General features: G+C 41.8%; 1 protein-coding gene across 1 annotated transcript in view; it reads left to right on the forward strand.

Annotated features, from left to right (window-relative positions):
- The window catches only part of BRCA2 (BRCA2 DNA repair associated), a 90,342-nt gene that overhangs the window by 66,437 nt on the left and 11,378 nt on the right, over positions 1-12,527 (forward strand). The window contains exons 21-24 of the mRNA XM_070409345.1: positions 292-413; positions 3,600-3,798; positions 5,341-5,504; positions 5,593-5,731. Of these exons, the coding sequence (XP_070265446.1) occupies positions 292-413; positions 3,600-3,798; positions 5,341-5,504; positions 5,593-5,731 (624 nt within the window). The remainder of the gene's footprint in view (positions 1-291; positions 414-3,599; positions 3,799-5,340; positions 5,505-5,592; positions 5,732-12,527) is intronic.

The raw sequence follows: 12,527 nt of genomic DNA on the forward strand, positions 1-12,527 counted from the left end.
GATGAGAGAGAAACATCGATCAGCTGCCTCCTGCACATCTCCCAGTGGGGATGTGCCCGCAACCCAGGTACATGCCCCTGACCGGAACCGAACCCGGGACCCTTCAGTCCGCAGGCCGACGCTCCATCCACTGAGCCAAACCGGCTTCGGCACCTAGAAAACTTTTAGCAGATAAATGGTTTCTTATTTTTTAATGTCCCTTCTTTGTGTGTTTTTTGCTTGGTTGTCTTGTTTTCAGCACTGTGAACTTTGTGGTTTAGCTAATTAGTGATACTTTTTTTTTTTTTCTAGAAAATATAACAAAACAATGTACACCATCACATGCACTAACCAGACAACAAGTCTGTGCTCTGCAGGATGGTGCAGAGCTCTATGAAGTAGTAAGGACTGTGCCAGACCCCAGTTACCTTGAGGTGAGAGGGGAAGAGGGCATACAGTAAGCCTTAAGGTGAAAGATGTGGCCACTCTCTGGCCATCATGGGAAGCAGGGTGTTGAAATGCTATTTCTCAAAGAGGACATATGCATATTCGGGATTTGCAGTGAGGAGCCAAAACAGTATCAAATAGAAGATAGGAATGTTATCTTCAATTCTGTATCAAACAGAAGATAGGAGTGTTAAATACTATTATATATTAAACTAGAGGCCCAGTGCACAACATTCATGCACTGTGGGGGGTCCACAGTCCAGGACCCCTTGGGGGATAGCCGGCAGTCAGACATCCCTCTCGCAGTCCAGGGCTCTCGCACTCCGGGACCCCTCGCTCCTTACCGCCCACCTGCAGAGGCTCCCACCACCACTGCTGAGCTCGCCAGCTGTGAGCCCGGCTTCTGGTTGAGCAGCGCTCCCCCTGTGGGAGCTCACTGACCACCAGGAGCAGCTCCCTGTGTTGAGAGTCTGCCCCCTGATGGTCAGTGCGCCTCATAGCAACCAGTTGTTCCGCCGTTTGGTTGATTTGCATATTAGCTATTTATTATATAGGATAAATGTGGCTTAAAATACACACAAAACTTGTTTACTTTTAAGATGAAACAAATATCTTAGTTTCCTTGTTCTCAGCTCTTCTCAGATCCTTCCCAGAGTCTATTTTATAATTCTCTATTTCAAGGGTACTCAAATGGACAAGTGCAGAAGCACTGAACTGTGTTAGAAATACCATAGGTTTTAGAATCATGGGTCTGCCATTTATTAGCCAAGCAAATTAGGCATAAAATAGTTATAAAATGGTCATAAAATAAGTTGTTTTAGGATCAAATTAGGTAATATATGTAAAAGTGTATTGTTATTAAAGTTTCTTATAAATGTTAGTTGCTGTTAGAATATCATTTCATATATTAAGGTAAGATACCTCCTAAATTTTTAGACACCAGGTATCAAATTAATGCAAGGGTTAGTTTGCTAGATAGGAAGGAGGTGAGAAATTTGAGGAAAATTATTTTTGTTTATTGATTAATCTCATTTATTTGATGACAATAAATTTTGTATATAGCTTTAAGTTTCTTAAATAATGGGACTACAAAATAAACAATATTCCACTAGAAGAGTAAGCAGTGCTATTCTGAATAGAATTCCCTCGCATTCCCAAAAGGTACAACTCAATTTCTCCCGGTGAAGTGAGTTTGGTTTGAAAGCCTGTGAGTGTACTTGCTACAAGTTTGTAAATTAAGGCTTTATTTTTCTTTCCTGAAACATTATTTGTGTCTATCACTTATATTATTACATATGTTGAAGCCTTTGCTTTCTCTGAGTTATCATGAAAATAGTCTTAATTTCATCTCAAATTTTAATGAAATATTTATTAGGCTGGTATCCTTTTATAGAATCTATACTAATAAAAGGGTAATATGCTAATTAGAACGGGAGACCTTCCGGACATCCTTCTGGACAAAGCTATGGTGGCGGGGCCAAGGTAGAGGTGGTTAGGGGTGATCAGGCCAAGAGGGGAGGGCAGTTGGAGGTGATCAGGCCAGTGGAGGGGGGAGGCAGTTGGGGGCCAGCAGGCCAGCAGAGGGGCAGTTAGGGGCGAGCAGGCCGGCAGGGGGGCGCAATTGAGGGCGATCAGGCTGGCAGGGCAGTTGGGGGTGAGCCGGCTGGCGGGGGTGAGGCAGTTGGGGGCGAGAAGGCCAGTGTGGGGGGGAGTTGGGGGCGAGCAGGCCAGCATGCAGAGTGGTTAGGGGTGATCAGGCAGGCAGGCAGGTGAACAGTTAGGAGCCAGCGGTCCCAGATTGTGAGAAGGATGTCCCAGATTGGAGAGGGTGCAGGCCAAGCTGAGGGACACCCCCACACACACACCCGTGCATGAATTTCATGCACCAGGCCACTAGTTTATTTATAAGGAGGAAGTAATGAGCAGAATAAGAGTTAGAAGACTAAGTTCTAGACCTAGTCCTGATCTTTGTAACTGGACAAGTGATTTATCTCTTAGGGTTTCTTTCTACCTTCTATCAAGGGGATGACAGAGGGGCTTATCTATAAGGTTCTGATTTTATGATTCTGAGGTTTCACTCAGATCAAGTTATCACTGTAATTCTTAGAGGGAAAAATAGGCATCATTTTATAAAATACCCTGTCAAAAGGATTTGTTTTCTGTGACAATGCTAATGTTGTGGGACTTTGGAAATCACAGATTTATTTTTAATTCATGTTTTAAACATTCTCTTCATTTTTAGCCCCTTTGCAGGGTACAGAGAGTTCAAGTGTCCCTTCCCCATGTAGATCAGATTAATATTTGTAAGGCAGTAGTAGTCTAGTGTGTTGTGTTGGATTCCATTTCCTGTTTTATTTTATTTTATTTTTCATTCATTCATTCATTCTTGTTACACTGGGTGAGATTCCCAAGAAGTACAGACAGCAGTTTGGTGAAGTGATTGAAGAAAAGTGTGGAGGCAGCGAGAAGTGCTTGTAGCGCGTGTTTTGTTTTTTAATCGACTTTGAGAGAGAGATAATGATTTGTTGTTCCACCTATTTATGCATTCATTGGTTTATTCTTGTATGTGCCCTGACCAGAGCTTGATCCTTCAACCTTGGCACATTGTGACCATACTGTAACCAACTGAGCTGGCCAGGGCTAGGACGTGTCTGTTTTAAGTTGTATCTACTGTTCCAGGAAGTTATACTATGGGAGCTAAGAATGAGGGTTCTTGAGCTAACCCTACCTATGTGCCTCTGCAGTTATTTATTCTCTGCACCTCAGTTTCATCACCTACAACATGGAAACAATAACAGTACCTACCTCATAGGGTTATTATACGGATTAAATAAATTAATACATTTATCACACATAGACCCGTTTCTCAAATAGAGTGAGCCTTTACATGTTAGCCATTTATAATGTCATCCATATTGATAGATAAGATTGTTAGAGTACATTTATAAATAGGGGAAATTTGTCACAAAGATTAGTAAACAGTTTAAGACACCAGAACATATTTGTTATGTGATGAGTTCATTAATCTCAATTTTTATATTGTCACGCTCTTAAAGTGAACTCAACTCTGTTGTATTTTACCCCCATTTGAAGAGATTCATTTACAATAGATGAGGTGTTTTGTTTGCTTTTTATTCTAACCTTATCTGCCTTCATATATTAAATAATCACAGGGTTATATTAGTGACGAGCAGTTAAGAGCCTTGAATAATCACAGACAGATGTTGAATGATAAGAAGCAAACACAGATCCAGTTGGAATTCCGGAAGGCTGTGGAATCTGCTGAAAAAGGGGAGCAAATGTTATCAAGGGACGTTACAACTGTGTGGAAGTTGCGTATCATAAGCTATGAGAAAAAAGAAAAAGATTCTGGTCAGTATGTAAATTACTTGTTTTTATTAGTTTTAAGTTGAAGTATTATATTAATGAAGTGATTTCAAGTGCTAGCTAAAGTGTAAAGTTAGTGCATAGAGGAGCAAAAATTATGTATCGGTGCCCACAAAATGATGATGGAAGCCTTAGATATTAGTTGTTATCAGTATCCTTTTTTTTTAAGGTAGGAAATTTTATTTTTAATTTAGTATAAATTTTTAACAAAGTTACATATGCCCCAAAGCTTTTATGTGTTTCTCTACTTGACAACAATCTCCAAGGGAGCCAACAAGGCTCCAGACTTGGCTTCCACTCACATGGAAACCAACATAACCCACCTTACCCCTCCTTGCAAACCAGTAAAGAAAACTACAGGAACAAATGCCTGGCCAGCAGCTTTACAATTCCTAGTGGAACCGGATTCTGGGGCAGATCAGTAAAGGGTGGGAGCGTTCACAGTGAGAAGCTGTGGTCCCCAGGCCCATAGACTGAAACCCAGCTCCTCTCCCTTCCATCCCCTACTTTCTCCCTTTTTCTTTGTCATTCTCTACTCTTTCCTGTCTCTCTTTTTTGGCTATTTCCTCCAGCCTCACATCTCTTTGTTTTCACGTCCTCCAAAGTGGCCCCCAAAAGACAGCTGTGGTTTTCAGTCCTTTTGTAACTGTTAAAAGTTCCAAAATATCAAAATCAAAGAGCTGCTCCTTAGCAAGCAGAGGTGAACGTTTTCACTAGCTTTATGGTTCTTCATAACTTGTGACCAAATTTTTCTACCAAGCAGAAGCAAAGGAGCCTGCATCCACTGGGTCTGGTCCTAAGGTGGCCTCTGGGTTAGAGGAGAGTCAGGCAGGACAAAGGGGGCACTGCAGGTCTCCCCTTCACCCCCAGAGGATCCTGGGCCTCCCTGGTCTCCACAGATGCTGGAATCTGGCCCGGGTCCCTCTTTCAGGCTGAGCTTGGGAACAAAAAAGGAGATTTCCCAGAGTCAAGTTACCAAACTTAGTGTGACAGTTGCTTTAGTGTCCAATTCTAAATAAAGTGTTCTGGCTGGTCCATTGGGAAAAGACCAAATCCTTTTGGGGAATCAGTGACGGGGAAGGGCTTTTAGGCCTTCCAATCCACCTGCTTGTATCACTGGCTTTTTCTGTCCTGGGTAAAATTCATTTGTTATCTTACAGTTCTGTAGATCAGAAGTCTGGAAGGAACTGGCGGGGTTCTCTGCTCAGTGTATCATGAGGCTGAAATCCAGGTGTCAGCTGGCTGCATTATCTCATGTTCCGGTTCCTCTTCCAAGCTCACTACAGTTCTTAGCAGAATGCATTCCCTGTTTCTTGTGCTGCCTGTCACCAGAGGCCACTCTGCTTTAGCAGCCTCCTGCATTCTTTCTCACGTGGTGGCCTTCTCCATTGTCAGACCAGTAACAGTGCATTGTGTCCTTCTCATGCTTGACTCTGTGATTTTGTTCCCCTTCAGTATTCATTTTTAAGCAAGAATTTAATGATTATCAGTTTTTTCATTGAGTCTTTTTCCTCTTTATCTGAATAGTTATATTAAGTATCTGGCGTCCATCATCAGATTTATATTCCCTGCTAACAGAGGGAAAGAGATACAGAATCTATCATCTTGCAACATCAAAATCTAAAACCAAATCTGGAAGAGCTAATATACAGTTAACAGCAACCAAAAACACTCAATTTCAGCAAATACCAGTAAGTACTTCTTATTGTAATTTTTCAATTTTGATAAATGCATATGAGTTTATAGAATCTTCACATGCTGATTTTTTTTTTCTTACAGGCTTCAGATGAAATCCTGTTCAAAATTTATCAGCCGAGGGATCCCCTTCCCTTCAGCCAATTACTAAATCCAGGCTTCCAACCACATTGTTCCGAAGTGGACCTAGTAGGATTGGTAGTTTCTGTTGTCAAAAAAATAGGTAATGTACAGTATTTTTAGTTGTAGCTTTTTATTGATGCTTTTGAAAAACATTATCTTTTAAAATTTGTCTTAGGATTAATTGGAGCTACCAATCAGCAAATTTGGTAACTAGTGACTTGAAAGTTAGGCCTGTTTTAACCTCACTTCTTTATTTTTTTTTTAATTGATTTCAGAGAGGAAAGGAGAGGGAGAGATAGAAACATCAATGGTGAGAGATAATCATTGATTGGCTGCCTCCTGCATGCCCCCTACTGGGGATGGAGCCTGCAACCGGGGCATGTGCCCTTGACCGGAATCAAACTGGAGCCTTTAGTCAGCAGGCTGACCTCTATCCACTGAGCCAAACTGGCTAGGGCTTAACCTCAATTCCTTTTTTTTTTTTTTTTTAATTAAATCTTTATTGTTCAGATTACATTTGTTCCTCTCCCCCCCCCCCCCCATAACTCCCCTCCTCCCAGTTCCCGCCCCACCCTCCGCCCTCACTCCTCACCCACTGTCCTCATCCATAGGTGCACGATTTTTGTCCAGTCTCTTCCCGCATCACCCACTCCCCTTCCCCCCCCAAGAATAGTCTGTCCATTCCCTTTCTATGTCCCTGATTCATTATAATCACCAGTTCATTCTGTACATCAGATTATTTATTCACTTGATTCTTAGATTCACTTGTTGATAGATGCATGTTTGTTGTTCACAATTTGTATCTTTACCTTTTTCTTCTTCTTCCTCTTCTTAAAGGATACCTTTCAGCATTTCGTATAATACTGGTTTAGTGGTGATGAACTCCTTTAGCTTTTCCTTATCTGTGAAGCTCTTTATCTGACCTTCAATTCTGAATGATAGCTTTGCTGGATAAAGTAATCTTGGTTGTAGGTTCTTGGTATTCAGCACTTTGAATATTTCTTGCCATTCCCTTCTGGCCTGCAAAGTTTCTGTTGAGAAATCAGCTGACAGTCATATGGGTATTCCCTTGTAGGTAATTGAGTCTCTTTCTCTTGCTGCTTTTAGGATTCTCTCTTTGTCTTTTGCTCTTAGCATTTTAATTATGATGTGTCTTGGTGTGGTCCTCTTTGGATTCCTTTTGTTTGGGGTTCTCTGCACTTCTTGGACCTGTAAGTCTATTTCTTTCACCAGGTGGGGGAAGTTTTCTGCCATTATTTCTTCAAATAGGTTTTCAATATCTTGCTGTCTCTCATCTTCTGGCACCCCAATAATTCTGACATTAGTGCGCTTGAAGCTGTCCCAGAGGCTCCTTACACTATCTTCGTATTTTCGGATTCTTTTTTCATTTTGCTTTTCCAGTTGGGTGTTTTTTGCTTCTTCAAATTTCAAATCTTTGGCTTGATTCTTGCGCTCCTCTGGTCTGCTATTGGGTATAATATTCTTTATTTCAGTCCGTGTATGCTTAATTTCTAGTTTCTTTATCGTAGCATCGAGGGTCTCATTAGTTTTTGTGAGGCTCTCCACAAGTTTATTGCAAGCCCTCAAAATTGCGTTTTTTTAGCTCCATATCCTCCATTTCTGTCATGTTTTTTTGTCTCCGCATTTTTTATGCTTTCTTGGTGCACCCCCTTGTGGTCTTTGTGCGCAGTCTTGGTCTAGTTAAGCCTTGATTTTTTTTAGTTAATACTGAGGGATTTGACCACCAGGCTGACTGGCTGTTAGAATCAGCTGTGTGGAAAACTTCTGTCCTCTGGGGAGGTGCTAATCTAGCCTTTGCCTGAGGCGATCCGGCAAATGGCTCTGGGCAGGGCTTGGGCGGGGCGGGATCAACTGGGCGGGTGGAGGGAGCAGTTATGGCTGCTCTCAGTCCCTTCCCAGAGGCTCTGCTTCTCAGAACCCCGGCAACTGCTGCAAACCTCGGAGAGAAAGCTGCCCTCAGATTCCAACTGATGCCAGACAATCCCACTTCTCCCGTCTGAGTCTGAGTCCCTAGAGACTCGCCCGGATCTAGAGCCCAGAGTCTGAGACTCCCTCCCGACTGAAAACGACAACCGCACCCTCAGCCACCAGCCCGCTTTGTGAGCGCACCTCGGTACCTTTGTATTTTCCACACTGCGCCGCCTCTGAGCCTCGGTTTGCTGTTGTCTTTCCTTCTAGTTGAAGAGTCTCTCCTCAGCCAGCTTTCCTGTGGTTCTGGGTGATGTCTGTTCCGTCTTTTAGTTGTATTTTTGAAGTGATTGTTTGCGGCGGCAGTCTCCGGTGTTTACCTATGCCGCCATCTTGGTTCTCTCTAACCTCAATTCTTAATGAAAAGCATTTCTACAGTATTACAAGGAAAGAACTTACATCCCATTCTGTGCTACTTAATTTTAAAGAAATTACCAGAAAATTTTCTGTAGCATCTTAGTGATTACTATTAGACAAAGAAATTATAATTTCTTGTGCAGTTAACTGAGCACTCAAGCCTGTCTCCAGCTTTGGTTTGGGGTGTGTTTTTTTCCTTTGCAGTATCTCTCATTATCCCTAATGATATCCATTGTTCTAAAAATTACTTTTTTTAATATAGCTATTCCAACTTTTTTACCGTTAGTGTTAGTTTGCATGGTATATATCTTTTTCCATTCCTTTATTTTTAACCTATTGATGTCTTTATATTCAAAGTGTATTTCTGATAAATGGTATGGTTGGGTCTTGCTTTCTTATCCAATCTGACAGTCTCTATCTTTGTTTAATTTGGTCATCTTTAATGTGATTATTGGTAAGGTTAGATTAAAATTTACCATCTTGCTGGCTGTTTTCTGTTTGTCCCATTATTTCTTGTGTTGGAGGGCAATTCTCATGGTATTTTTACATGTGTGGTAGTATTGTCTCAGACTATCTTTTCAAGACTGTATAGCAAAGAGGCCTGGAAGGATAGAGGGCAGATTTCCTTCCTGCACAGGAAGTCTGATCTCTTTTCCTATGCGTTTTTGTTTCTATTTCTGTTTTTTGTTTTTGAGATTCCACATGTAAGTGAGGTCATACAGTATTGGTCTTTCTCTCTCGACTTATTTCACTTGTCATAATGCCCTCAAGGTCCATCTGCATTGTTGCAGATGGCAGGATTTTCTTTAGTATATACCACATATTGTTTTATTCCTTTTTTGTATCTGTTCACCCTTCAACAGACACATAGGTTGTTTCCCTGTCTTGGCTGCTGTGACTAATGTTGCAATGAACATAGGGGTTATAGGTATCTTTTTAGCATAGTGATTTTATTTCCTTCTGGTATATACCCAGAAATGGAAATGGTGGATCATATGGTATTTTTATTTTTAATTTTTTGAGGAATAAATAATTTTTTTATGTTTGTTCATTGATTTTAGAGAGAGGGGAAGGAAGAGGGATAGAAAGATAGAAACATCAATGACCTAGAGAAACATCAACATATATAGGCTGCCTCCTGCACATCCCCTGCTGGGGATGGAGCTCACAATTGCAACCAGGACATGTACCCTGACCAGGAATTGAACTGGCAACCTCCTGGTACATGGGTCAGTGCTCAACCACTGAATCACATTGGGCCAGGCAAGAAATAAATGATTTTAAATGACAAAGAAATACCTTTGCAGTGTCAGATTCCATTTTTACTACTCCCAACATCTCAGCCAAGTTCATCTATATTTTATTCCTTAATTATGACATTGCACACTCCTCTTTCCTTACCTCTTTCCATATATCCTATCTACAAAGCCGTACTCTTATCTCCCTAAGTACTATGAAGTGTCAGGGACTAGCTAAGCTCTGAGTTTATGCACAGAGTCTTCTATTTATTAACTAGAGGCCCTGTGCACGAAATTCGTGCATGGGTGGGAGGGAGTGTCCCTCAGCCCGGCCTGCACCCTCTCCAATCTGGGACCGCTCAGGGAATGTCCGACTGCTGGATCGGGCCTAAACCGGCAGTCGGACATCCCTCTCACAATCCAGGACTGCTGACTCCTCACTGCTCTCCCCTGCCAGCCTGATCGCCCCTAACTGCTCTCCCCTGCCAGCCTGATCTCCCTAACAGCTCTCCCCTGCTGGCCTGATCACCCCCTCACTGCTCCCCTGCCAGCCTGATTGCCCCCTAATGCTCCCCTGCCAGCCTGATCGCCTCTAACCGCCTCTGCCTCAGGCCCTGCCACCATGGCTCTGTCCGGAAGGACGTCTGGAAGACATTTGGTTTATCAGTCTAATTAGCATATTACCCTTTTATTAGTATAGATGATATTGTGCCAAGTGCCCCAGTCTCCTCCCCTCACAGTCTGTCCCCATTCCACTTCAGCTTTGTTGACGTCTTCTTTGCTGTTCTTGAGCCCATGGAGCTCACTTTCATCACAGAGCCTTTACACTCATTACTTTTCCCAGAAGCTTACCCCAACAGTCACTTGGCTGGCTCCTTTGTCTCCTCCAATCTATGGTCAAATGCAGCCTTCTAAGAGGCCTTTCTCTGACCACCATTTCTAAAAAAAGCAGTACTCTCTTCGCTCCCCAACCTAGTTTTAAATTATCCATAGCACTCGACAACATATATTTATGCTTTTTTGTCTCCCTCCTCCAGAATATTAGCTCTGTAAGGGCAGAGACTTTGTTACTGCTATATCCTCAACTCCTAAAGCAGTGCCTGGGACAAGGTATGGTCTCAATTATTTGGTGGATTACTTGCTTTTCTTTTTTCTTTTTCTTTAATATATTTTATTGATTTTTTTTACAGAGAGGAAGGGAGAGAGATAGAGAGTTAGAAACATCGATGAGAGAGAAACATCGATCAGCTGCCTCCTGAACACCCCCTACAGGGGATGTGCCTGCAACCAAGGTACATGCCCTTGACCGGAATCGAACCCGGGACCCCTTGGTCCACAGGCCGACATTCTATCCACTGAGCCAAACCAGTCAGGTGATTACTTGCTTTTCAACTACCCTGTCATGGCTTCTCCCTTCCTCTGCTCTTTGACTAAGGTTTATTGTCCATCTCCTTTTCGAGAAGCCCTCCATATTCCATGAGTTCTTCATATTTTGCTAAGTGTACCTATGCCTTCTGAAACTATATCTTGGCTAGGCATAATATTATGGGATCATTCTTTCCTTCCCTAAGAGCTTTGTAGAAATTACTGATTAGGCATTGAACAGTCTGGGACTGGCATATTCCCCACCCCACCCCACCCCCCCACCCCCACCCTCATTTAGGTGATTTTCTTTTTATGTCTGGATATCTGAAGAATGTTTTGTTTTGTATTCCAAAAGTTTGACTAAGTTGTGTCTTAGTGAAAGCATTCTATATACAGTTCTCCTGGGACACAGGATGCTCTTTGATCTACAAACTCAGTGCTTTCTTTATTTAATGGAAATTCTGTAATTTACTTGACTATATCTGCTGTTCCATTGATTAGGATTTCTACTTTGAGGAAATCAGCTAGCCTTATGTTGCATTATTTTTGTTTTTAATTTTATCTATTCTTTGATTGCCTCTATTTTTTTTCTTTTTTATCTTCATTCACCATTATTATATCTAGACTTTATATTTGTAATTTTATTTTCTGCAGTGTGTTTTATTTCTTGCTATTTTTGATGCATGTACTGACCCATTATGATCATATATTGGTGTCCTTGATTTAATTCTTTGGTCCTACACTCTCCTTATCATCTTATAGTGCTACTTATCATCCCATATTCAAGTTTTTATTTTATTGGATATATGGTCTTAATTAAGCTCATTAGCATGAATCAGTTTTGAAGGATTTAGAAACTGTCTTCTTTTATTTCAGTTTTGTTTTCTTATGGGGCATGTTCTTTGCTGTGTTCTTCTTTATTTAAAAAAAAAAATACCTTTGTTGATTTCAGAGAGGAAGGGAGAGGGAGAGATAGAAACATCAATAATGAGAGAGAATCATTGATTGGCTGCCTCCTGCACGCCCCACATTGGGGACCGAGCCCGCAACCCGGGCATGTGCCCTGACCAGGAATTGAGCCTGGGACCCTTCAGTCCACAGGCCGATGCTCTATCCACTGAGCCAAACCGGATAGGGCTCTTTTCTCCTTTTTAAAAATGGGTTTTGTTTGGTTAATTGTGTTTTGGTGCTTTGTGGGTTTTCTTTGCCTGTAGTATGTTAATATGCTACATTTTTTTCATAGCATTTCATTTCATCTTGATCAGACTTGGTGACATTTGCCACACATTCCACACGTTCTGTTGTAAATGTTGGGTGAGTAGCAATGAACAAAACAGGCAAAAATCCCTGCCTTTGTGGAGCTTACGTTACAGGGGGTTAGGGAGGGAGATCACAAATAAAATAAATAAGTAGCATTTCTATTTTTCTTAGTAAATGCTAAGCTCTTATTGGGGTAGTATCAGGGGGCAGGAAAGAGAAATGTGGCTTTAGATAGTGAGGTGAGGAAAGACCTCACTGCAAAGTTAACAGATGAGTGAGACTTGAAGAAACAGAGGGAGGGAGGCATGTGGACATCTGGGGTAGAAACAGTCCAGGCATAAGAAATGGTCATGATAAAGTCTGATGCTTTGAAGCATTGGCAGAGGCCAGGGAGTGAGTACTCACAGGTGGGATAGAGGCATTGAAGGACCAGACTGTGTGGTGGTCCTTGTATGGAATTCAACTTTATTTCTCAAAGTGATAGGAGTGTCACCACCTCACTAGGTTTTCAGGGGATTACCTGGCCTGCTGTATTGAGAATAGACTCTAGGGTGCATGAGGGTACAAACAGGAGAAACAGCTGGAAGCTATTGAAGAATTGAGGCAAGAGATGATGTTAACAGTTTAGACCAGACAAAAGCAATGGGAGTGGTCAGAAGTAGTCAGATTCTGGTTATATATATTTTT

The sequence above is a fragment of the Myotis yumanensis genome, unplaced genomic scaffold (assembly GCF_028538775.1).
Source record: "Myotis yumanensis isolate MYYU_CA2020_CCGP unplaced genomic scaffold, mMyoYum1.0.hap1 SCAF_3, whole genome shotgun sequence".
In the NCBI taxonomy this organism is placed as follows: domain Eukaryota; kingdom Metazoa; phylum Chordata; class Mammalia; order Chiroptera; family Vespertilionidae; genus Myotis; species Myotis yumanensis.